The sequence below is a fragment of the Rhinopithecus roxellana genome, chromosome 18 (genome assembly GCF_007565055.1).
Source record: "Rhinopithecus roxellana isolate Shanxi Qingling chromosome 18, ASM756505v1, whole genome shotgun sequence".
NCBI classification, from domain to species: Eukaryota; Metazoa; Chordata; class Mammalia; order Primates; family Cercopithecidae; genus Rhinopithecus; species Rhinopithecus roxellana.
The window spans coordinates 63,415,643-63,443,214 of record NC_044566.1 but is presented as its reverse complement, the minus strand read 5'-3'; the positions used below and the strand labels follow the sequence as shown (position 1 = coordinate 63,443,214).

At 45.4% G+C, this 27,572-nt stretch overlaps 1 protein-coding gene across 1 annotated transcript; it reads right to left on the bottom strand.

The window, feature by feature from the left end:
• Positions 1–208: 208 nt before the first annotated feature.
• Positions 209–27,407, bottom strand: LOC115894546. Its single transcript, XM_030922019.1, has 2 exons — positions 25,650–27,407; positions 209–649 (listed from the first exon to the last, which is right to left on the bottom strand). Exons 1-2 carry the CDS (start codon positions 27,291–27,293, stop codon positions 209–211), a joined length of 2,085 nt encoding a protein of 694 aa, XP_030777879.1. The 5' UTR covers positions 27,294–27,407.
• Between the last annotated feature and the right edge of the window lie 165 nt (positions 27,408–27,572).

Here is a 27,572-nt window from a genome sequence, read left to right as displayed (position 1 = left end):
CCCTGGTTAGAATCTCAGGTTATTCAGAAATCAACAGCAAATGAGTCTTAAGTATTATTTGAGATCCCAGGAAAGAAAGATTAGCAAAAGGCATCCAAACATCAGATGGTTAGCTTGAATTCACGCATGTTTTCACAGAGTCAGGAAGAAAAGGTGGTTAAGCATACGGTGCTGCCCTTGAGAATGCGAGAGAAAAAGCAGATCCAGTTTAGTGTGCAGAGAGAACAGAGGCAGGAAGCTGGAGGGCCTCTGCTGGCTTGGGGAGGTGCACACCAGATCTTACTTGTGTCAGAAGACTGTCCAGTTCCTCCGTCTGGTTGGTCCCATACAAGCTGACCCCACCTATCACGGAAATGGGGCGTCTTCTCCGGGCTCCTTTGGGGCAGCCCACTGGAGCATTCTGGTTTTCAGGGCTGGCAGAAGTCAAGCTTGCCTGGGGGTCCTCGTTCACACGGTCTTCCTTCTGGGGGTCTGCAGCAACCGAGTCTTCAGGAATAGACAAACTGCGGCTGGCCAGCTGGCCGTAGTCAGAGAACGGCCGAGGCCTTGGCCGTCTCCCAGAGCCCCATCTCCTCCTGGGGGTTCTCTGTGCCTCTGTCCTTTCCTCATCCTGTGATGAACCTCGCCTCCATGGGCCATTATGGAAGACCTTTCAAATGCGAACAAGTCAGGTGAGCTCAATATACAGGAAGGTATTCAAAAAGAACAAGCCATACATTCCCTCTCACCGCCATGGCCTGCCTCAGGTTTTCTTGATTTACTTGTTTATTAGAACAGCTATTTGTGTACTAGAACACGAAGACACAACTAAACCTTAATCAAAATAACCAAATCTATTATTATAGGCTGATTCAATAGGCTGATACTTCAATAACCATAATTGAAATAGTGGTTTGGTGACCAATGATGAGCTATGATAAAAGGCATTAAGAAAATCAACACTGGCCGGATGCGGTGGCTCATGTCTGTAATCCCAGCACTCTGGGAGGCCGAAGTGGGCAGATCACTTGAGGTCACAAGTTTGAGACCAGCTGGCCAACATGGTGAAACCCTCTCTCTACTAAAATACAGAAACATTAGCCAGGTGTGTGGTGGCAGGTGCCTGTAATCCCAGCTACATGGGAGGCTGAGGTAGGAGAGTCGCTTGAACCTGGGAGGTGGAGTTGCAGTGAGCTGAGACTGCAACACCGCACTCCAGCCGGGTGACAGAATGAGACTCTGTCTCAAAAAAAAAAAAAAAAAAAAAAAAGCCAGGCGCGGTGGCTCACGCCTGTAATCCCAGCACTTTGGGAGGCCGAGAGGGGCAGATCATGAGGTCAGGCGATCGAGACCATCCTGGCTAACCCGGTGGAACCCTGTCTCTACTAAAAATACAAAAAATCAGCCAGGCGTGGTGGTGGCGCCTGTAGTCCCAGCTACTTGGGAGGCTGAGGCAGGAGAATGGCGGGAACCGGGGAGGCAGAGCTTGCAGTGAGCTGAGATCGCGCCACTGCACTCCAGCCTGGGCGACAGAGCCAGACTCCGTCTCAAAAAAAAAAAAAAAAGTGAATGCGAAGCGAAGAGCAAAGAGCACAGTGTGGGATTTATAAATACTCTACTACAACCCCTCATTTTTCAAATCAGGAAAACTGGGACCTAAAGAAGTGACAGGACTTGCCTAGGGCCACACAGTTAATCAGTGGCAACAAAGACACAAAACGATGGGCTTCGTGATTTATATTCCACAAGTTTTCCTGCAAGGCCACTTCACCTCTGCTCAAAAGACAATCCCGTGCAGGTTCCAGCAATTTCCCTCTGCTGCTGTCCACAGATCCCTCCTGCCGGGGCTGCCCCTTCTAATTCTCTCCTCCACTGACGGCATCCAGAATCGCATACAAACAGTTGTGAGCTGAAGGCTTGAGAGTAGGCTTTGTTCCACTGAACTCTTGTTACCTGCCTAAAAGCAGAGCCTCTCAAAAGAACTGTCACAAATCCTCTCCTGGAGTTGACTGCAACCAGGGAAAAGAGGGGAACCCACACCCACACACTGTCACAAAACTCATGTATTTTCCTGAAAGCCTATTATCTTTCCTAAAAGTCACTTGTTTTTCCCATAAGTTCTCTTCTCCCCTCCTAGTAAGATGCCACAATACAGCTTACATTCTAACCATCTCCTGGAAGTCACTGTTTTTTTTTTTTTTTTTTTTTTTGAGATGGAGTCACACTCTGTCACCAGGCTGGAGTACAGTGTGATCTTGGCTCACTGCAACCTCCACCTCCCAGGTTCAAGCGATTATCCTGCCTCAGCCTCTTGAGTAGCTGGGATTACAGGCATGCACCACCACGCCCAGCTAATTTACATATATATATATATATATATTTTTTTTTTTTTTTTTTTTTACTAGACACGGGGTTTCACCATGTTGGCCAGAATGGTCTTGAACTCCTGACCTCAGCCTCCCAAAGTACTGGGATAAACAGAGTGAGCCACCACACCCTGCCTGAGTCCACATTTTTCTATGAACTCTCTGTCTCTCACACACAGACACACGCACACACGCAGGCATGTGAATAAACATGTCCTTTTCTTTTGCTAATCTGTTCTCTGCCAATTTAATTCACAGGCCTTAAGAACAGAGTCAAAGAGTGTAGAGGAAAACGTTTTTCCTCTTCAGCATTGCCATAGGAAAATATGAGAGAAATCATGAAAAAGTTTAATACTATTTTCTCTATTACAAATGAAAAACAAATTAAGATAGCCTAAATTACCGAATCAAATGGCATAGACAACTTAAGTACGTGGTGAGAATCAACCCAATTACATTATTGCCCTGTAATGAAAAGGTTCAGGAACAACACGCTAGAAAAACAGAAGGACAAGAAGACCACAGGCAGGGAGCCGTCCACCTGCTCACAAACGGACGTGCAGTGCTTTGCTCTGTTCTGTTTTCAGTTAGTTTTTGGGGGTCTGGTTTGTTTCGGTTTTACACTTACCGCAACATGCACCTTGCTTTTTCTCAGTACGCCAAAAGCAAGGAACTGCTCCAGGCAAGTGACAATGCTGGGTACAGGCAGGTGAGCTCCAAGCAGGTCAGTAGACAGCGGGGGGCAGGACTCGGGATCATCCCTTTAACACATCATGCCTCAGAGTCAGCACAGTAGAGCACACAAAACCAACGCTGGCCGGAGCACAGTGGCTCACACCCGTAATCCCAGCACTTTGGGAGGCTCAGGCAGGAGGACTGCTTGAGCCCCAGGAGTTTGAGACCAGCCTGGGCAACACAGTGAAATGTCATCTCAAATAAATAAATAAATAAACAATAGCAGGGCGTGGTTGCATGTGCCTGTGGTCCCAGCTACTTGGGAAGGCCGAGGAAGGAGGATTGCTTGAGCCCAGGAGTAGAGGCTGCAGTGAGCTATGATTGCACTACTGCACTCCAGCCTGGCAGACAAAGCAAGACCCGTTTGTCAAAAACAACAACAAAAAGAAACAACTGTAATTCTATGCTCAGTATTTATACAGTTCCAATGAAAATATAAAGGAGAAACACATCCCTCTACAAGGTACACATATTCTAAAAACAGCAAAAACTTAGTCCAACAGGATAATACAATAAATTGAAATGTCCATTTTACCCCAGCAAAAGTACAAAGAGAAAGATAGGGGAAAACTCTCAGATTTAAGCTGACATTCAAAAACATGATTCTTAGCCAAAAGATGGTTAAATTCCTTATGAAACAAATTAGAACTTTGATGGATATTCTAAAATTCAATCTTTTTTTTTTTTTAAAGCAAAGTTTATGTACTTCTCAAATACTACCCAGGTTCATTCCAGGGAATGTAGTTTGGTTGTGATTCTACTTGGAACTGTAGATACACACATACTACCAAACAAACTTCTCCACAAGTGAGAGCCTACCTCAGACTCTGGCACGGGCTGCCAGGGCCCATGGATGCACCAAAGAAAACAGGCGCCTGGGCAACAGCCATGTCCTCCGAAGAGTCTTTCTTGACTTAAAACACCATCATAAAGACCTACCCTCTTCCACGATGTCAGAAGCTCCGCCCTAGTACAGACAATCCAGCCAGAGCTCTATCAGCTCCAAAACAGGCAGTTTACACCAAGTCATAAACTTCTGTAAACAGACTTTCCAGTGGAATTACTGCCCTTTTAACTCTTGCTCGTTGCATATATTTATTATTATTATTTTGAGACGGAGTCTCGCTCAGTCGCCCAGACTGGAGTGCAAGGGGCGTGATTCTCGGCTCACTGCAAGCTCTGCCTCCCGGGTTCATGCCACTCTCCTGCCTCAGCCTCCCAAGCAGCTGGGACTACAGGTGCCCGCCACCCACGCCCGGCTAATTTTTTTTTTTTTTGTACTTTTAGTAGAGACAGGGTTTCACCTTGTTAGCCAGGATCGTCTTGATCTCCTGACGTGATTCGCCTGCCTCGGCCTCCCAAACTGCTGGGATTACAGGTATGAGCCACGGCGCCCGGCCATATATTTTATTTTATTTATTTATTTTGCACAGTCTCACTCTGTTGCCCAGGCAGCAGCACAATCACAGCTCACTGCAGCCTCCACCTCCTGGGCTCAGGTGATCCTCCCATGTCAGCTGCTCAGGTAGCTGGGACTATAGGTGCGTACCACCCCATCAGTTCATCTGTTTATTTTTTGTAGAAACAGGGATTCACCATGTTGCCCAGGCTGGTCTCAGACTCCTGGGCTCAAGTAATTCACTTGCCTTTGCCTCCCCAAAGGGCTGAGATTACAGGTGAGAGCCACAGTGCCTGGCCTCTCCGCATATATTTTAAAGTGTTTTACTTACTATTACATATTTTCTTCCTGTAAGATTTCATATTTTACTTTGTAAAAGTAAAAAGCCAATATAGGCTTTGTTACCTCCAGTGAGACACTTTAAAACATTTCCTTGAAACGACAGTGAAAACAAATTATTAACCAGATGAAAAATGAAAGATTCAGACAAAATAGCTTGATTTCTCTTATATCCATTCAGAGGCCTAACCTAAAGGAAGTCAAACAGCAAGTGTTCCAGTACCCGTGAGATGTTATTTAGAGATTGGGTCTTTCCAGATGGAATAAAGTTAAAGTGAGGTCCCCCTGGGTTAGGTGGTCTGCAATGCAATGGCTGGTGTCCTTATGACGCAGATGGCAATTTGGACACAGACAAACATGAAAGGGAGAAAGCCACGGGAGGACGGAGGCAGAGACTGGAGTGATGCATCCACAGGCCAAGGGCACCCGAGAAGGCCAGTTGCCACTGCAAGCTGGACGAGGCTAAAAAGAAGCCCCCTTCGCACCTTGGAGTGATTGTGGACTTGTCAACACTTTGATCTCAAACTTCCGGCCTCCAGAACGGTGAGAGAACAGATGTCCACTGTTTTAGGCCACCTAGGTTGTGGTGCTTTGTTAGAGTAACCCTAGGAAACTCATACAGCAAGGTAATTCAGAAGAAAACTACAGCACAGGGGCTCTGGGCATACGAAAGGTTTTCTGGAGATGATATAAATACAATAAGCTGACTCCCCAGTTTTCTCCTAGGGTACCAGCATCCTGGCTACCACGAGAATTCACATACAGGGGTCGAGGTGAGAAGGAAAACACCTCAGCAGTGGATGCCACAGAGGACCACAGTGAACGCTGCAATTTCTGAATGCCTATGAGGTGCCAGACCTATGCCAGGCACACATGCTACCTTGCTTAACATTCTCAGCCACCCTGTGAGGCAGGTCCTGTTCACAGAATTGTACTGATTAAGACACCAGGGCTAAAACAGATGAAATGATTTGCTCATGTTAATAGAGCCAGAAAAGGGAAGGGCCTATTTCACAACCCAGTCTGTCTGACTTCGAAACCTCCGTCTCTCCTCTGTAAAGCCTGCATACGTAGCATGTACTTTTACAGAAGGAAAACAGAGCTTTGCAGGTTTTCCTTCCCTTAGATGTGGAACTGCTGGAGGGAGGGGAGAGAGAATGGCAATGATCAGAGGCTCCGGTAACACGTGCCCTGGGCAATCTGGTAAAACCTATAGACCCCAGAATGACACATTCACATGCATAAAAGAAAATGAGAGAGGATTGTAAAGTAAGACGATTTAAAAGAGCTGTAATGTAGTAACATATGTCATGTATGAATTAAGAGGATGGGTGTGAGGTACTGATTCTGAAGTATTGATGAGTGATGTCAATATATTTCAAGACATGAGACAAACCTCTTGTATAATGTGAGAAAGGTCTGTAATCAGACAATATCACAAATATCTAACATTCCAGGGTTAGATGACAACACTTAAGAGTATCTAGGGCATCAGTCTTGTGCTCCAATTCTTAAAAAACGAAAATTTAGGCCTTACAACTTATAAAGTCAAAAAAGTAGCATCTCACTATCCCAGAACTATATCTCATTACCCAATGTCCCTTAAATGAAAATTAATGTGTCATAACCAAAAATACCCTGCACAGGCCTGTTTTTGTGTGTTGCAACGATCTGTCCCAGGATTTTAAGTGGGTAAGGGGAACGCATAGGATCCCAGATGAATTGCCATATTTTGAGGAGTTGAAAGCAGGAACAAGGAAATATTTACATATGCAGAAAGTGATAAGTTTGAGCCTTAATTACATTTTTTCTTGTGGGAGGGGGTGGTATTTTTAACACCAAAAGAATAACATGTTACATTCACTTAGAAATCAGATTTTCAAATTGCTTTCCCATCTAACCATAATTATATTTTCCAAGAAGCAAAGAAGACATAATTACCCCCATTTTAAGATGAGAAGACAATGGATTTACTGAAAGGTAAGAGCAAGCAAGCTAGTTCAGGAACTTTCATTTCATCTTTGGAAGGCCAGCACTAGACATGACCCCACCATTAACAGCAGTAGGTAAGAAAGATGCAAAATGGCTTTATGGGTTGTAACAAAAACCCTTAGCAGCAATTGATGCTGCTCCCCAAAAGCCTTCCCGAGCTGATCACACACGCAGTCTGCACTGCTGGCTTCTGCCCTGTGTATTTCTCTGGGCTATTTCTCCATTCATCCATGTGTGTGTAGACACAGTCACGCACATGCATCTGGCTTGGACTCTTCTGTGTTGGTTCCTCCCACAGTCCTGACCTTCACTTCTTTCCAATGTTCTTTTTCTCTCTCCTTGCCTAGGCCCTCTTCCCCCGTCGTGTATGGAACGAAGAGTCGATTTTGTTTCATGGAGTAAATCATATTAGGTTTCCTATCCTTAATTTCTGTAACAATTAGGTGGAATTTTCTTTTCTTTCTTCCTTTTTTTTTTTGAGACAGTCTCACTCTGTCACTCAGATTGGAGTAAGTAGCACGATGTCGGCTCACTGCAGCCTTGAACTCCCAGGCTCAAGTGATCCTCCCACCTTGGCTTCCTGAGTAGCTGAGACTACAGGCATGCACCACCAGGTCCAGCTAATTTTTAAATTTCTGTAGAGATAGGGGTCTCACTATGTTGCTCAGGCTGGTCTCAAACTCCTGGGCTCAGGCAATCCTCCCGCTTCGGCCTCTCAAAGTGCTGGGATTACAAAAGTGAGCTGCCATGCCTGGCCTGGGGGAATCATCTGTCTGTCTAAGCTGACTTTGGCTTTCATAGCCCTCAATGGGGTGTGTGTGTTGCAGGGGAAGTGAATTATCCCGGCACGCGGGGAGGTGCCCCACAAACGGGGCCAGCCACCAGGCGGGCTTCCTGGTCCTCCACCCCCGGCTCTTTCCACCGGTCCAGGCATGGCTCCGTGCATCGCTCAGGCAGGCTGAGGAACAGCCACTGTGAGGGGAGGCGCTCCTGTAAGAGCCCAGTCACCCATGCAAAGTGGAGGAGAGGAGGGACGGCCTCTGACCCAGTTCAAAACTAAGTAAATGGTAAAACGCCCTGCATTTCACTGAGTGACGCCATCTCACAAATGTGCCTGTTCAAGATGGCTCTGCTGCACCCCTCACAGTTTCCGCTACTTTCGGGACCATCTTGGGAAGGGTTGTTAAGTTGCCCCTTCTTTTCTCAGGCCTGGCTCTTGGGACAGGGCCTGGGCCAGAAACAGACCAGGCACGATACTGGAAGTAGAAACATCATTTACTGGGTTACTCTTTCTATGGCCTGTAGGTAAAAATAAATAATAACTCTGGGCTACATTCTTACAAATGTGCTGCATTTTTTTACTAGGATGTTAGGTTTTAACCTGTAAGAATCTCCAGTGGTTGGTGGAACTCTGACAGCAAATGAAGCACAAGTGACTAAGCTAAACTTTTCTAATTACTACGGAATGGGGTTACGTGCATGTCAGTAATCCTGACATCATTTAAAGAGTCTCCAAAAAACAACAACAAAAAAATAAGCAACTATTATAACCAGAAAACTGTGGCCTTGTCCCTTGGATTCAGGAAACAGTTTGGTCATTTGTTAAACATTTTCAAACAATGACTGTTTATCTCCCTTGAAGTAGGAGAAGAGCATGGTGGTGATATTAGATACTTTAATTGTCCTTGAATGTGTTACATGGATGATAAAAGATGCTGAAAACACAGCTGGTGACCCTACAGCCTTGTATATAACCTGTTTTATAGACTGATATGGTAGTTTATTTAAAAATGCAAATATACTGAAGTTCATGGAGAACACTTACTTTAATACTATGAGCCCAGTTCCATGAGCATAAAAAACACTAGTACTTAAGAAAAATGTAATCACTAGTGAAGTCTTAGAATACAAGATGGAGAAATCAGTGTAGCTGAGCTCTTCTTCAGTTTAAAGAAAGGAATGAACTCCACATGACAGTGACAAACTCCATCCCAGCCCCTGTGCCCCTCACCTCACCTGCCTCCCTCACTCACATCACAGACAAGTGTCACCACCCTCACCCCAAAACCAACACTCCCAGGCTGATGGTTTTCTCCCTTAGCCTCAATAATAATTATTCAAGGGAGTTCTGTTTTTTAGGTTCAAGTACAACATCCAGACCATCCTGCCATCTCAAGATCAATAGTAACACGATGCTGAGATTGACATCCAGGTAGAGAAAACAAACCGGTAGGTTGCAATTTTTTTTTTTTTTTAAGACAGGGTCTCACTCTGTCATCAAGCTGCAGTGCAGTGGCACAATCACGGCTCATTGCAGCCTCAACCTTCAGGGCTCAAGTGATCCTTCTGCTTGGCTACTTTTTGTATTTTTAGCAGAGATGGGGTTTTGCCATGCTGGTCAGGCTGGTCTTGAATTCTTGAACTCAAGCGATCCACCTGCTTCAGACTCCCAAAATGCTGAGATTACAGGTGTGAGACACCATACCTGGCCATAGGTTGCAATTTTATGCCTGGACTAATTAAGAGTAAAGAGACAGTTTAAAGCCATCATATTATGAAATAAATGCACATAATGACCACATCTTAAAACATGTTTCATCTCTGAATACATGCTATTGTAATACATACATGTGTTACTCTGAAATACATGCTAAAGAATACAGAGGTCTACTTTCAAACTTGTTATTTTCAATGAGTGAAAAAACATGATTTTATAAAAATGAACTTACTTTCCTCTTTGGAAATTAAACTTATTGACTGAGGAGGACTTAGTATTTCAAGAGTAATAACCATATTTTAGCTCTGAATACGTTAGCAACCTGTTGTCTTTCTCTATTTTTTTTTTGTTTGTTTTTTTTTGGGGGGGGGGCAAGGTCTCTATCTGACACCCAGGCTGGAGTGCAGTGGCACAATCTCACTCCAGCCTCCTAGGCTCAGGTGATCCTCCTACCTCAGCCTCCCGAGTAGGTGAGACTAGAGGTATGCACCACCACGCCTGGCTAATTTTTCTATTTTTAGCAGAGACAGAGTTTTGCCGTGTTGCCCAGGCTGGTCTTAAACTCCTGGGTTCAAGGGATCCACCCACCTCAGCCTCCCAAAGTGTTGGGATTACAGGTGTGAGCCATCATACCCAGACTGTTGTTTATCTTTCCTTATAATTTCATACTCTCCTGTCCCTGGCCTCCATCCCACAATATAAATAAACTTACTTTCATTTAATTACTGATTGAGGACCACTAAGTATTTCAAAATCAGTGACCACGTTTCAGATAAGGGAGTCAGCCATCCTGTCCCTATCTCCTCCATCATCTCCTGAAATCCTGAGCCACTCTACAAACAAATGAACTGCAATTTTCCTCCCCCCATTCTCAACAATCCTGTTCTGAAGGTGTCTTACTTAGACTCAGATACATGAGGAACAAGGTAATGGGTCCTTGCCAACAGTAAGCTTCTATACTTTTATTAATTACACATGATTGTATCACACCTGCTTGAAACTCGTAAGAGTCCAGGGCCTCCCTGAGCAGGTAAACACCCACCTCTGATGTGCTATGCACCACAGACACTCGGGCCACATGGACTCTCTGCACAGAGGAGCCATCACAAAGGAAAGGCAAGATCGCAAGGAGCACCCGTAGTGCTTCTTTTTTATTTTCACTGAGGAATACAAGAATCTAATGTGTTCTGCTGCCAAATATTTCCAGTAGGTTTAATTCAAAACCTGGCAGTTAAAGAATTACAGATGAAAAATTTATACCACAAAGAGTAAAAACGCAAAGCCAAATGTACAAGGTATCCTCACGGTAAACATGTGAAAAGCATATAATACACAGTAAGCAGTGAGGCTGTAATCCTTTGCCTGGTCACAAACTGTAAACAAGGCTTCAGCCGCCTGTCCCCTACCTGTGGCACTGACCTACTAAACATGGCACTGCTCTGGCCCTGGAGTCACCCTGCAGTCCAAGGTGGCTTTGTTTCCTGTATCACCCAGTGAACTCCCAAAACAAATGGCCAGAAAAGGACTGAAGCACCGTAGCAGAGCCAGCCCATCCCAACCAGCCAAAACATTCCCACTAAAACACCGCGGAGGGGCTGGGGACAGCGGCTCATGCCTGTAATCCCAGCACTCTGGGAGGCCGAGGTGGGCGAATCACTTGAGGTCAGGAGTTCGAGACCAGCCTGGCCAACATGGCGAAACCCTGTCCCTGCTAAAAATATAAAAACTAGCCGGCAATGGTGGTGCACACCTGTAATCCCAGCTGCTCGAGAGGCACAAGAATCGCTTGACTCCAGGAGGCGAAGATTGCAGTGAGCCGAGACTATGCCACTGCACTCCAGTCTGGGAGACAGAGCAAGATTCTGTCTCAAAAAAAAAAAAAAAAAAAAAAAGTCAAGGAGAAGAACTGGTTTGGGCTGGAACTTGTGCAGCAGGATATGACCCAAGTTCAGAGGCAAGAATGGTACACATGGAGTCACAAGAGAAAGTGGGATGCAAATTTATCAACCATGATACCAATATTTGAAACATGCCCTTAACCTAACAGTACATCATTTAATTTTGCGTGTGTGGTAAAAAATATATATATTTTACATATTTATTGTATATATTTATTATTTATAATATATATTTACACACTATACATTTATTATATATGTTTACATTCTATATATTTAATATATTATATATATTATGTAAACATGTTTATATATTATATAATATATATTTTTATATATACAAAAATATATAAAATGTCTACAATTTGGACTACTTTTTAAAAATTGTAAGATGGGGGTCTGGTTATGTTGCCCAGGCTGGTCTCAGACTCTTGGCCTCAAGTGATCTTCCCATCTTGGCTTCCTGAGTAGCTTGAGATTATAGGTATGCGCCCCTGCAACCAGCTCCATTTTAATTATTGTTAGGTGTATGAGTCAGTGGGATTAAGTACATTCACACTGTTACGTAATTATCACCACCATCCATCTCCAGAAGTTTTTCATCTCTCCCAAATGTATCTCTGTATCCATTAAATACTCTCTTCCCCCTCAACTCCTGGCAGTGACTACTCTACTTTCTGTCTCTATGAATTTGACTACTCTACGGACCTCCTATGAGTGGAATCATACAGTATTTATTGTTTTGTGACTGGCTGATTTTACTTAGCACAATGTCCTCAAAGTTCAGCCACGCTGCAGCATGTTTTGTTTTGTTTTGCTTTGAGATGGAGTCTTACTCTGTCACCAGTGCTGGAGTGCAGCGGTGTGATTCGGCTCACTGCAACCTCTGTCTCCTGGGTTCAAGAGATTTTCCTGCCTCAGCCTCTGCCTCCCGAGTAGCTGGGACTACAGGCACCCACCATTACACCCAGCTAATTTTTTGTATTTTTAGTAGAAACGGGGTTTCACCACGTTGGCCAGGCTGGTCTTGAACTCCTGACCTCATGATTCACCAGCCTCGGCCTCCGAAAGTGCTGGGATTACAGACGTGAGCCACTGCGCCCAGCCTGCAGCATGTCTGCTAAGGCGTAAATGACACTCCACAGTTCGTGTACGCCCTATGCTTTTTTATCCATTTGTCCATCAACGGACATTCGGGCTGTTTCCTTGTTTTGCCTCTTATGAATAGTGCTGCTATGAACACGGGTGTCTAAATACCTGCCTGAGTCCTGCTTTCAATTCTCTTGGGTATATACCCAGAAATGGAACTGCTGGATCAGACAGTAATTCTATGCTTAACTTTGGAGGAATCAGCACACTGTTTCTCACAGTGGCTGTACCATCATTTTATATTCCCACCAGCAGTACACAAGGGTTCCAATTTCTCCATATCTTTGTGAACACTTATTTTTTTTATAGTAGTCATTCTAATGGGTGTGAAGTGGTATCTACCGTGGTTTAAATTTGCATTTCCCTAATGATTAGTGACACTGAAGATGTTTTCATATACTTTATCATTTGCATATATATACATACACACACACACACATATATATATGTATTTTTTTTTGAGATGGAGTCTCTCTCTGTCACCCAGGCTGGGGTGCAGTGGCACAATGTGGCTCACCGCGATCTCCGCCGCCTGGGTTCAAGCGATTCTCCTGCCTCAGCAGCCTCCCTGAGTAGCTGGGACTACAGGTGCGCACCACCATGCCCAGCTAATGTTTTTTGTATTTTTAGGAGACAAGGTTTCACCATGTTGTCCAGGCTGGTCTCAAACTCTTGACCTCAGGTGATCCGCCTGCCTCACCTGCATATCTTCTTTAGAGAAATGTCTATTCAAGTCCTTTGCCCATTTTTTAAATGAGGCTGTGTTTTTTGTTGTTGTTAAAGATACCATTTAATTTAAAGGCTCTCTGAAGTAGATGCATTTAATTCTATTTTACAGATCAGAAAGATTAAGTGATTCCTCAAGAAATGAGGAGGCTAGTCAATGGTGAGAAAGTCTGCATGCCACATCGCAAAGCAGATGCTGATTCGAGGCCTCCTTCCCCATTTGGAGACTGAGCTACAGGCCTGGCCCCACCCCTCACTAGTTATGTGACAGTCCTTGAACTTTTCCAAGCCTCAGTTTATTCATCTGTTAAAGCAAATACAAAAATCACCTATGTCACAGGTGGCTGCGAAAATTGAATGCAACAGTGTTGCACGATGGAACTTTGTTCACTGAAAAGGCATCATATCAATCTGAGCTATTATTATTGATATTCTTATTTTCAAGAAACAGTTACTTTTTAAAATCCTAGATGAGTTGCTAAAAATTCCAGTTCTCAGTAGTGGATGGAGGAATTGCTAGACTTACACTCCTCAACATATTTTAGACCAAATTCTTCATTGATTTGAGACAGGGTTTCACTCTGTCACCCAGGCTGGAGTGAAGTGGTGCAATCACAACTCACTGTGGCCTCAATCTCCTAGGCTCAAGCAATCCTACCACCGTGGCCTCCTGAGTAGCTGGGACCACAGGCTTGCACCACCACCCTGGCTAACTTTTTATTTTTGTTACAGACAAGGTCTCACTATGCTGTCCAGGCTGGTCTCGAGCTCCTGAGTTCAAGTGATCCTCCAGCCTTGACCTCCCCAACTTCTGGGGTTTTAGGCATGAGCCACCACGTTAGCCAGACAAATTCTTCATCGCACCATTTCTTGCTTGAAAAGTTTTTATTTCATTTTTTGCCAGAGGGAATTTTTGTCTGTAGAAACGTACATTCAAGTGATAATACTGTTCAATCAAAAAAAAAAAAGATTAAAAGCAATCTTTCTCTTTTCCTGGCATGTCTCCCTGGCTTAAATCACAGCACCACTCTATTCTGGAGAAGTACAGGACACTTTATACCTACAGGAGCCTCAGGCTGGAGAGTGAGTCTCAAAGTTTGCGCTGACAAAAGTCATTTTCTCGAGTTGATTGCTGATAGTCCAAATTGTTGGGTCTAAACCTCAGGGACTCTAATTCAGTAGCTTTGGGTGAGGCTCAGAAATCTGCAGCTTTGGTTTGTACCTCAGGGCGGGGTCTTTGCTCTGGCTATAACTTAGAAGTATATTATTTGCAAAGTTTAACTGGTCTGTACTGAAATGTCTGACCAAAGGAAGTAATTTTAATCATAACGATTTATGTTATAAAAGCTACTATTTACTGGATTTACCGTGTTCCAAGGCACTGTGGTAAGTACCTTACATGCATTATTTCATTTAATTCTGGCAGTACTATTATCCCAATTTTTAAAGAAGTTGAGGCTTAAGTAGGTCAAGTGTCTTTCTTAAGAATATACTGCTAGTTAGCAATAAAACTAGGACAGACCTCAGCAGAACAAGGCCCAACGACTTTATACCATCCAGCTTCCTGACCACTCAAGTTGGGAATGGCTAGCTGGCAGCCATGTGGATCCTGGTATCCTAGAAAGTTACTAGATCAGTGCAGGGCAGCAAGCAGCCATGAGTGCTATATCGTCTCCAACCCACAGGGCCCCTCTCTCTATTCTCACACCAGCTGACTCCCTGAAGTCTGTCCCAGAGTGTTGCAAATGGTGGTTTTGTCCCCAGACTGTCGGAAGTACAAGAAACAGGTAATGTTCAGTTTATACAGTGACTTGTGGCAATGAGTACTCTGACCTCCACCAACAAAACCTATGGCATCCCTTCTCATCCTCACCATCACGGCAGACACAGCCAAATCAATCGGTGTCACCGAGCCAGGCTGGAAGCAATTCCACCCTGGGTGCTCTTTGATGTTAATTGTTATAGAGAGGTTCAAGAAGAGAAATACAGAAGAGGAGAAAAACATACTGAAATCAGTTTCTTAGTCATCAAGCTAAAATTCTCCCCCTGGAGAATATGGAAATGTACCTTTCTGTAATGAGTACTTCAGTAAGGTCTGATTACGCCCTCGTATCCACAAATTAAAACGAGGCGCTAATTAAGAAAACACTGAACAATATACCATGATATTGGTTCCCATAATAGCTTAAACTTCAGGAAGCTTAACATACACAGCATTAATAAGATGCAGTACATCATGACAGGTTGATTGCAAGTGGTTATGGTGGTAATTTCTATAAAAGCTGGCATTTAGTCTCTTGTGCAGGTATAGCGGTATGATTCTGTCTCCCTCCCCCCTTATTTTTAATGAGAAAATCCTACTTAATGGCATTTCACTAGAGAAACTATTGTAGAAATGAGCCACTGGAAAGTTCAAAGCTACAGGTATATGATAATTTTATTTAGATTCTGCATTTGTAGAAATAATCTTATCAGTGTTTTTTTCTTTTAAGTGTATGAAGTGCTATAGCCTGTCAGCAGTGCTGGGTGAGCCCAGGATTCTGTGGCTTTGGCCTGCATCCCGGGGGTCTTCACTCTGCCTACAACTTCAGAAGTACATAGTTCGCAAGTTTTAACTAGTTTGTACTGAAATGCCTGACTCGAATGTTGAGCACCATTTCAGAAATACTTTGAAACTTTCCACTGAAAAACAGGTCATAAGGAGAGCATAAACATCTTCCGAGCAAATGGAAACTTCTTTTTTACGAACTGACTTAGAAAATGACTCAATTGTTAAAGTAAAAAGCTACTTTCACATTTAGACTCATGATCTGAATTTCTATGATTTAGTATTGCTGCAGGAGATCCTTTCTCTCTTTCATATTTTTCTCCAGCCAAAAGAAACAAAACAAGCTAAAAACATTCTGGGAGGAACTGAACAGAAACTAGCACGAAGATGACTCACAAAAGGCACATGGATTCTCTTCACATCACACTAAAAAGCCCCCTATAAGAGAAGATGTCTGTTGTATGTCTACCCTAGGCATACTATTTAGGAAATATCATAAAACACTAGCTGTCACAGCAGGGCAGATGTCCCTATAACAACATGTTCAGTTCATTAGAAAAATATTTTTTGAAAGCACACATAATACCATATTTAAAAATCTTTCCAACTCTAATTTTGTGATTCAAATTCTTGAATGTTTTTGTCAGAAAAAAATGAATGAGAATCCAGAGGAACATGCAAACTTATATTCTCTGTAGTACAAAAAGCATAGGCAGCTGAATAAACGGAGGCTGGATAACCAGATGTTCATATATTAAAAAATGAATCTTCCTATTACACACAAGAACAACTAAACATGGGGCATATACCTAAATGTAAGAGCTAAAATGATAAAACTTCCAGAAAATAACACAGGAGAAAATCTTTGTAATCTTAGAGTTCTTAGATGTACAGAAAACTACAAAAATTTGGTAACTGAATTTTCATCAAAACTAGACTTTGACTCTTTAAAAAATATTATAAAATTGGGCTGAGAGAGGTGGCTCATGCCTGTAATCCCAGCACTTTGGGAGGCCAAGGCAGGCAGACCGCTTGAGCTCAGGAGTTCGAGACCAGCCTGGGCAGCATGGCAAAACAATACAATTAACCAGGCGTGGTGGTGTGTGTCTGTAGTCCCAGTTACTGGGTTGGGGTGGTGCTGAGACAGGAGGATTGCTTGACCTTGGGAGGCTGAGGCTGCAGCAAGCTGTGATTGCACCATTGTACTCCAGCCTGGGCAAGAGAGTGAGACCCTGTCTCAAAAAAGAAAAGTATTAAAAAATTTAAAAGACAAGCCAGATTGTGAGAAAATACTTGCAATTCGTATTAATTTGATGTGTCAACTTGATTGGGTGCAAGAATCCCCAGAAAGCTGATAAAGCATTATTTCTGGGTGCGTTTGTGAGGGTGTTTCCAGAAAAGACTGGCGTTGGAATCAGTCATCAGTAGAGTAAGTAAAGAAGATTCGCCCTTAAGGATGTGGGTAGACATCTACAATCCCCTGAGGGGTCAAATAGGACCAAAAGGCCAGGCATCCCCTCCTCTCCTGGCAGACATCCACCTTCTCCTGCCCAGAAACACCGAAGCTCCTGGTTCTTGGGCCTTCGGACTCCATGACTCACACCAGCACTCCACCTCACCACCTTGTCCTCGGGTTTCCAGGCTCACGCTGAACTACACGTCTGGCCTCCTGGTTCTCCAGGCTGCAGATGGCAGATCTGGGTACTTGGCCTTAGTCACACCAGCTGATTTTCATATGTATCCTATTGGTTCTCGTCCTCTAGAGAACCCTGAATAATCATATGATCTGATAAAGGACAGGTAGCCAGGAAATATAAAGAAGCTTTAACTGCTCAATAAGAGGATGACAAAGAATGCAATGAAATGATGAGCAAAAGATCTGAATGGGCACTTCACTAAATCAGATCACATGAATCGCTGATAACCCCATGAAACGATGTTTAACATCATTAGTCATTAGGGAAATGCTAACTAAAGCCAAAATGAAATACCACTCTGCACCCACTGGAATAGCTAGAGCCCAGAATACTGACAATATCAAGTACTGGCAAGGATGAGGAGAAACTGGAACCTTTTTTTTTTTTTTTTGGAGATGGAGTCTCGCTCTGTGGCCCAGGCTGGAGTGCAGTGGCCGGATCTCAGCTCACTGCAAGCTCCGCCTCGCGGGTTCACGCCATTCTCCTGCCTCAGCCTCCCGAGTAGCTGGGACTACAGGCGCCCGCCACCACGCCCGGCTAGTTTTTTGTATATTTTAGTACAGATGGGGTTTCACTGTGTTCGCCAGGATGGTCTCGATCTCCTGACCTCATGATCCGCCCATCTCGGCCTCCTAAAGTGCTGGGATTACAGGCGTGAGCCACCATGCCCGGCCTGAAACTGGAACCCTTATACGGTGCTGCTGAGAATCTAAAACGGTACAGTCATTTTGGAAAGCAGCTTGGCAGCTGCTCAGACGGTTTAACATAGAGTTGTCACAGGACCTAGCAATTCCACCCCTGGGTATCCACCCAAGAGAAAGGAAGCACATTTCCACCCAAGGACTTGTATGTAAGTATTCACAGCAGCATCACTCCTAATAGTGAACAGGCAGAAACAACCCGTCTCCACTGACAAATGAACGGATAATAAAGTGTGGTCTAGAGAACCACGCCCTGGAATATTACGCAGCCTTAACAAGGAAGGAAGCACCAGTCATGCTCCATGGACAAACCTTGAAATCAAGGTTTTGCTCAGTGAAAGAAGCCGGTCACAAAAGACCACATATTGCAGGATTCTATTTCTATGAAACATCCAGAAAAGTAAAATCATAGACACAAAAAACAGATCTGAGGCAGGGGCTAGGAAAAGAAAGTGACTGTAAATGGCACAGGGTTTCTTTCTGGGGTGGTGAAAACGTGTTAAAATTAGTCTGTGGTCAGACTGGATTAAGAAAGTGTGTCACATATACACCATGGAATATTATGCAGCCATAAAAAAGGATGAGTTCGTGTCCTTTGTAGGGACATGGATGCAGCTGGAAACCATCATTCTCAGCAAACTATCGCAAGAACAGAAAACCAAACACCACATGTTCTCACTCATAGGTGGGAATTGAACAATGAGATCACTTGGACACAGGAAGGGGAACATCACACACAGGGGCCTGTCATGGGGAGTGGGGAGGGGGGAAGGATAGCATTAGGAGATATACCTAATGTAATGACGAGTTGATGGGTGCAGCAAACCAAGATGGCACATGTATACATATGTAACAAACCTGCACGTTGTGCACATGTACCCTAGAACTTCAAGTATAATAATAATAATAATAATAATAATAATAATAATAATAAAGAAATGAATCAAAAAAAAGAAAGAAAAAAAGGAAAAAAAAACCTTAGCCTGCGGTGATGGCTGCAGCGCTCCATAAACATACAAAAATCACTGAATTGTTCACTTAGTAAAAGGTGTAGACACAAAGCCCATCAGCTGTGGCCTGGTCTTGGGTGGGAGCAGGGACTGACTGTAAAAGACAGGGGGAAGCCTTCTGAGGGGAGCCAAGTGTTCTTTAGCTGGACGGTGGTGGTGGCTGCACAGTCTACATTTCCCAAAAATCATCAAACTGCATACCTACAACCGGTGAGCTGATGTTATGCAAATTAGGCCTCTCTACAGAGCTGGTCTGATTGACCTCAGCCACGGAATGTCCCTCTGTGTCCCTGCTCTGACAATGTCACTGGCTTTCCACCACTTATAGGGTAAAGTTCAAATTCACAGCTGTAAGCGAGGCTCTTCCTAAGGATGTCCGGACCTACCTGCTTAACTTTACCTCCCTCCTCTCCACCCAGCCACCCTGTACAGAAGTTCTGCAACCCATCTGCAGCTCTCTGACCAAAGAGATGCATCACTTTGCTAGAAACTCATATGCAAAGCCCCGTGCTAAGTCCACGCATCACCTCAGCTAATCTTCACAACAATCCTATGTGGTCAGGATGCTTACCACCCACAGTTTACAGGCGAGGAAAATGAGATTTAGAAAAGGTGGAGGACTAGTAAGCAGCAGAGCTGAGCTCAGGGGCGACATCCGCCTCCTGTTCCTCACTCCTCCCGCCAGCCTGGAAGTCCAGTGCCCTTCTGCAACCGCTGCCCGAGGCACTAAAGACCCCACTCCACTGTCCCCAGTTCTGCCACTTTCCAGCCCAGGTTCTTAATTCTGCCACCTTCGGGGCTCCTGTGGCACTTAGTGCATTCGCATGAGGAGCCCTTCCCACTACATCATAATGACCTGCACACATTCCTGTCACCAGCTGGACTCCGAACCCATTAGAGCACAGACAGAGTTTTTGTTTCAACCTCTTCTGTTCACACAGCAGGTGTTGAGTGGTGAGGTACATGACAATTCCTTATGCACTGCTTGACTTCTGCTTAATGATTCCATCTTAACTTGGATTATTCCTCTATATCAAACCAAATTACATTACTTCCTATTCTCTCCAATCACAGAATATCTCTGCACACATGTGCAACCTACTGTACACCTTACTGAAATGCCCCTGTCCTCTCTATAATCATCTGTAGAAATCCTCCTCCTTCAGATCAGATTTAGTCACCCTTATGAAGCCTTCCTTGATTTGGTACATGGGTGAGAACTGCAAGTCCTCTGAAACCCATAGCATTTTGCTTTTACCACTTTTATGGAATTTAATCCAGCAAGTTCTCCTATGTTTTAGGTGTATCTGGGCACAGGTACAACCTCCTTGGCATCACCACATGCCCTATAGAGTCATACCTGACTGGTCTCTTATATCTGACATGTGTTCAACAAATTTGGTTGGGTACATGGTTGCATTAAAATATACATATTGGATTGTGCAGGAAATTAATGCTTATGCTTTTTTTTTAAGTAGCATGATGTCAAACTAACTGAAGAATTTCTCCATCCCCTGTAAGATTGTAACAGTGTTACATTGAAAAAAGAGTTCTGGAAAGAACCCACCTTAACCTCCCTGTCTTAAAAAGCCATGCCAATCTAGGATGGAAAAACCATCTAAACAGTGATAACTACACAGTAGGCAGTCAGTGTCAAACGGTGGGCTAAGTGTTTAACATCCATAATTTCATTGGCTCTTACCATCCCCAGGGGCAGATGAAGTTTCCTACCCTTGAGAAGACCTGTGCCAGGAGAAGTTCCACAGTTGGCCCCGGTTGCCGGGGATCTTTTAATAAGAGAGCCAGGGTCCCAACTCAACTAGAAACATGTGCCAAGAGACTGTAGCTTACCAAAGCTCCCTGGAGAGGGGTCCAACTGGTTGTCATTTAAGAGTTTTTTCCATGGCATATTTAGCACTACATGAAACACTGACTCTGCTGCCTGAGTTTCCATTCACTAAGGAAGCGGTTTCTCCTTGTGAGGTGGTAGGAGAAGCAGCATGAACGCTCCAAACTCCTATGCAACACCTTCGAAAGGCAAAGGGCAGCGTTGTCAACAAGTAAATGCAACCTGTAACTTACAACAGGTCCCAAGCTTAAGGACTTGTTCAACAAACCACTGCTCTTAAAGCTGACCACTAGGTGGCAGGAGCATAGCATGCTTTGTAAATGAAAGCGGCAGGACATTTTCCCAGCTCTTTTTCACAGCAATACACACACCATCTTGTGAAACTGCTTACAATGTTTCAATGATTATTTTGTTATTTTTAGGGTAGTATGATATAAATAAGTGGTTCTAAATAGAAATTATTCTCCCTATTGAAAAGTACATTATAATATTTTAAATAACACCATAATATATGTTTACAACGTTTTCCTATTCAACAGTTTAAATTTGCTTTCATCCTATAAGTAGAACCCTACACTGTTAATGAGCTGAATAAACAAATATACTGTATATTGAAATATAGTAAAGACTGAAATTTGGTTTTGTAATGCTATAAAATAGACAGAAACTGCTTTTAACTCATGAAGGTTGGAAACCTTGTGTTTCACACTTTTTCCGTTTGTTTCCCTTAGTTTGCATTTTGTTTCTCAAAGCCAAAATAAAAAAAAGGTTTCAGGTTCTCCTTCACAAGCACTGCCCTACAAGTAACACCGCACATTTCCAGTGTGTAAGATGCAACGTGTAAGTTATGGGTAAAGCCGTAACTGTATCTTCTCTTTTTGACATACATGTTAAGAGCACAGGCCGGGCGCGGTGGCTCACGCCTGTAATCCCAGCACTTTGGGAGGCCAAGGAGGGCAAAACACGAGGTCAGGAGATCGAGACCATCCTGGCTAACACGGTGAAACCCCGTCTCTACTAAAAAAAATAGAAAAAAATCAGCCGGGCGAGGTGGCGGGCGCCTGTAGTCCCAGCCACTCGGGAGGCTGAGGCAGGAGAATGGCATGAACCTGGGAGGCGGAGCTTGCAGTAAGCCGAGATCACGCCACTGCACTCCAGTCTGAACGACAGAGTGAGACTATGTCTCAAAAAAAAAAAAAAAAAAAAAAAAGAGTACGAGAGGGGTGAAACCTTATCTCTACAAAAAACACAACAAAATTAGTTGGGCATGGTGGTGAGTGCCTGTAATCCTAGCTACTGGGGAGGCTGAGGCAGGAGAATCGCTTGAACCCGGCAGATGGAGATTGCAGTGAGCTGGGATGCACCACTGCACTCCAGTCTGGCGACAGAGTGAGTGAAACTCCGTCTTGAGAAAATAAATAAAAGTACAAGAGGAAGCTTTATGTGCTATGTAAGAATTTTGAGGCCGGGCGTGGTGGCTCACATCTATAATCCCAGCACTTTTGAAGACTGAGGTAGGTGAATTGCTTGAGGCCAGGAGTTTGAGACCGGCCTGACCAACATGGCAAAACGCTGTCTCTACTAAAAGCACAAAAATTAACCAGGCATGTTAGTACACGTTTGCAATCTTAGCTACTTGGGAGGCTGAGACGTGAGAACTGATTAAACTCAGGAGGTGAAGGTTGCAGTGAGCCGAGATCACACCACTGCACTCCAGCCTGGGTAACTGAATGAGACTCTGAATAAAAAAAAAAATTTTTTTTTGAAGAAATGAATGCAACTGAAAAATGTGATGAATATCTGGAGGCAAATTTGTAGGATTATCAACATGTGTGCACCTTTAATAAACTGAATTTCAATATAATTGTTCTGCTTTCTATCTTTGGTGATCTTTTGTGGGTAGAAATTAAATTTGATATAACTAAGAATAGCAAATATACGCATAAAACCATAAAATGGTCAAAATCACCCTGGCAAGTAACTACACACTACTTCATACATATTCACTTAACAGGTTCTCAGGAATAACATAGTTCAATGATTTTTTAAAAAATAATTTTGTTAAGCAGAATATAAAATAGAATCTTTAACATAAAAAACTCTCCATACATATACAAATCCTTTTTTAGGGAGGGGAGGTTCCAAACTACGAGTGGGGCAGGCAGGGTGTTTAGTGGAAGGAATGTTACCCTTCATCTCACCCAGGAATGAGTGAGGTTTGGTCAGTTGTACCAACTGGAGCCAGCAGAACTGGAACTCCTTCCCAAGTCTGGCCACTATTCCTATGTCCTTACAACTGCTCCACAGGCTCAAATATGCGAATGAACAGACAGTTCTCAATATTCAAGACCTCTCAAACTGAGCTCTCCACAGGAAATCTCGGGTAACAGACAATGTGCAGTCTCACTTCTCAGGCTGCCCAAGGAAACTGGAGACTAATCTCGATCTGAAAGCACTCTGCAAAAGTCCTACTTTCTAGGTCTTTCTACAAAGGTTCTACTAACCAGGTCTGTCTGTATAGCAATGGTCAAGATGGACAGTGCAGAGGCTGTCCTGGCTTCTGAGTTTGCAAATTTGGCTATGCAATCATTTATCTGTAGGCACTAAGACAAAACTGAGGTCCTCCCCAGGGATGGGTTGGAAGGGGCATTTGCTAGGGGATTATTCTCTATGGCAAGCACCAATCTATACCTGCAGATCAATCTAGAAACGTATGTGAAGAATAATCTGCAACATATACACATGAATGCATTTCGCCATCTTCCAGCTACGTAAGGTAATATTACTGAGTGCTTTATAAAGTGAAAATTATAAAGCTGTCCGGATGTTTGATAGAATATGAAAAAAACCTGCTGCTGTAACCTTGACAGCTATTAGCTGAGTCAATTCATGAGGTGCTTATGATCTACTCTAAAATAAGTACAATAACCCATCATAAAAACCTCTTTTAAACAAGCATCATTCAAAGGCTGACAGGTACCAAACTGCATGTTCCCAATTCATTCCTAGGAAATTAAACAGACTTAGTGATGGTGGTGGGCGGTGGACAGGTACCTAGGTGGGAAGAGGCAGGTCCCCAGTGAAACCCCATCTTCAAGCCAGGGACAGCCTGAAACCTCAGGGCACAGATGCCAGTTCTGGGTGAAGTCAGCGACCTGGAGTGAGAACTTCCTCGATGCCTTTCAACCAATCAAGTACTGCTTTTTCCAGGCCTGCCCATGGACCCGTCAGCATGCACTTCCTCCATTCTGAGCCCATAAAATCCCCAGACTCAGCCACTCACTAGGACTACCTGCCTGCAGAGAGGAGCAACCCACTCCAGGTTTCCTATCCTCTGAGAGCTGTTCGATCACCAAACAAAGCTCTTTTCAGCCTCGCTCACCCTCCATTTGTCTGCATAACTTCATTTTTCCTGGATGTGGGACCTGCCCAACAGTGGGAGCCAGAGGAGCTGTAACACTTTCCTGGATGGCTCGCCGAGCTGCAGGTGGGAGTTAAAGGGGCTGTAACACATTTATGGCCAGCTCACCAAGCTCCAGGCAGTCACATGCCCCTGGACTGCAGGCGTGAAGAGTGGTAACTCTTCTGGGGACCCAAACCTTGGGATTCCCTCAACCAAAGCTGTAACACTATAACTCTCCCGCTTTCCACCAGCACCAGGCAGCTGCCACATGCAAAAGGAAGGGCAGGGCTAGACCCGCCCAAGAGCTGCATGCTGGAGTGGGGCAGTGGGATTTAAGGAGCTGTAACACAATGGGGTGAAACATGTTCCCCAGAAACACGTCCCCTGCTTGCTGTAATGCAGGTAACGAGGAGAAGAGTTGTGGCCCTTCTGGGAGCCCAGATCAGAACCAGGCTATGACATGCTGTAACACCCTCTTTGGGGCTCTGCAGTTCCTGGTATCTCTGAGATTTCACTTGTCACCACATTCCCCTTGTCCACAAGCTGGTGCCTGCAGCAGAAGCCAGCTGCAGTACGTCTGTTCCAGCCACAGCCTTGCATGGAGCCGGCACCTGGAGCTGCCTGTCCTGCTGCAACAGCTGACATGCCTGGCTGTGTGCACAGGCTGGACTCCATGCTCATTCACTCACACACCCCTTGCTGCTCCATCCCTGGTATGCCCTTGGCAGGCATGGGATCTGGGCTGGCAGTGCAAGCCTAATGCAGCCTGCTGGGCAGAATGGGTGGGATGAGGCTAATGGGCATGAGCAAAACTCAAGCAGAGGCACTGCCAGTCACAGAGGTTTCCAGCTGGTCAAGTGACACCCAAAGGTGCTGTGATATTAGGACAGGTAACAGTCTCTTAACAGAAAGAATTTCACTTATATGCACTTTGTGGGAAAGGTTTACAGAAACAGCTTATAAAGAAGAAATATATGAGTCAGAACTGCATGGAACAGAACACAGTTGTTCACAACTTATTTTTTCCCCCAGAATCTAGTACCTGGTACATGTTCAATAAACATCTTTTGAAGGAAAGGTGTGGCAAATGTCATCTCAATGAATCTCATACATCGTCAAATTCATTTCGAAGGAGACAGAGATTACTTCTGAACTTGGTAAACAGCAACTTGACAACTCCCATTCCCACTAATATTGTAAGGGCAACAAGGTCAGCAGAAGGCCACTGACCATGACAGGTTAGGGACCCAGGGCAACACCTGTGCAGCATGGGAACCTCCAGGTGAGGCCAGAATGCCTCTGTGCAAGCTGCCTTCCCGCAGCAGGGTCGCCCATATGAGGGACCTTACCACTGCCCTTACCTCCTCCTCCTCCTCTTCTTTTGGGCTGGCTGCCCCACCAGTGGTCACCAAAAGGTCCTTGCTGCCCTCAACACCATGTGTGGCTTCCACAGGACCCTGCAAGGACACAGGCCCTGGCTCTCTCTGAGCAGACCCTTCCGCCCTTCCATCACTTTCCTCCGAACTCACGGATGGGGCACCGTGATTGCTGTGACACTTGGCACTTCCTGCCCCGGGGCTCTGAAGGCTCTGGGGCTTGGGTGTGGCGGGCCTTAGAGGAGTGGGAGGCTGCTCAGGGTCAAATGTGGACTGGCTGCCAGCGTTTGGGTCACAGCAGTCTTTGCTCAACACATCCTGGACAATCAGGCTTGGCGAGGAGCTGCCAGCGCAAGGACTGTCGCTTTCCACCGCCCAGGAACTTTTGGCTTCAAGAGGAAATATGGCGGTGTCAGCGTCTACGTGGGGCCCCTTAGAGGTGGCCGAGCTGAAACCAGCGGCCACGGTGCAGGCTGCAGTGGAAACATGCATGACCGCCCCGCCCCGCCTGCTGTCCTGCTCCGTGCTCCTGGAGACGCGGCGGGAGTAGTCGTCATGCAGCCGGCTGTGTGCCTGGAGTCTCAGGCTGGCCTCACCAGGGGACGGGGCCCCACTCCTGGGACTCTCCCTCCTCCAGGCGGCCTCAGTCACATTGCTCACAAGTTTGAAGACTCTGTCAAAGTCCTTGGCCCTTATCGGGCTCCTCCAGCGTTTGGTCCTCCCTGACCCAGGCTTTTGGGAGTCAGTGGAGGAACTGCTCAGGGTCCTCTGTGGCACCTGGGTGTCATGCGCCGTCCTGAGGTCTGCAAGATTGGAGGTGGACTTCCGCTTAAAGGAGCTCTTCTTCAGAAAGGCAAGGTTGTCAGTGCTCTTGCTCCTCCTGTAGCCCAGGCTGTTGTTTTCAGGATCCCTCACAAGAATCTCACACATGGTGGGCACCTGGCCAGTGGCTATCGTGGGTGTTGCGTGGTTCTGGGGCGCATCCAGCAGGCAGATGCGGCCCAGGCCGTAGGCTCTGCGGAGGCTGCGGGAGCGGTGTGTGCTCCGCTGGAAGGTATCGTCCATGTCCTCGAGGTCGGAGCCATCCAGTGTGCCCCCCTCTGCTGGCCTGAGGGTACCACACGCTGGTCTCGGGGCTGAAGGGGAGCCCCTGCTTGCCTGGGCTGCTGGGACAGCGCCATGCGGGATGGGCTTTCCCAGGCCGTGCTCCAAAGCTTCTCCCTTGGAACAGGCATTTGACCCCTCTCGGCTCTGAATTCCTTTCAGGACTGAGGACTTCAGTTTCTTAAAGGATCCCATTTTCCGGAAGGAGGCGAGGGTGTTCCATGTGGAGGAGCTGCCCACCAGGACCATGGAGCGGGGCCGCTCGGGGTGGGCACTCATCCTCTTCCGACTGGTGGAAAAGAGGCGCACAAGCTTGGCTGGGCTGAGTTTGGCTTCTTGGGTGTCTGTGTCGCCACCAGGGCTGCAGCCACAGACTCCATTTCCACACGCAAGGGAGGTCACCATCTTGGGGTCTTTCAGGTCGGAGCCTGGACAGGGGGCTGCGGGGCCTGGCCCGAGGCCGTTCGGGGCAGTGGTCATGTTCTCCAGGCAGGGTGACCAGGGCCGCACAGCAGCCTGGGTCATGGCCACGGGCACTGCCGAGTCCGCAGACCGCAGCTCCAGGCCTTCATCTCCAGGAATGCTGTCCTGGCACTCACACCTGCCTTGCACATCGGGCTCCTGGGTGACCACGGCCTGCAGCGGAAGACAAAGCAGGCGGTTTAGCCATTTCCCATGCAGCAGCCCCTCTGCTCAGAGAAGAAGAGGCATGTTCCAGCACAGGGCTGGTCAGATGAAAGCTACTTCAAACTCAGTTACAATTGTACATTTCCCCTCCATTCACTTCATACGTTGAAGGAAAGA

Coding starts and splice junctions, on each gene's coding strand:
- LOC115894546 (XM_030922019.1), bottom strand. CDS start 27,293: ATGACCCAGGCTGCTGTGCGGCCCTGGTCACCCTGCCTGGAGAACATG. Junction 650..25,649: donor AAGAAGAGGAGGAGGAGGAG/GTAAGGGCAGTG, acceptor CGCATTTGAAAG/GTCTTCCATAATGGCCCATG.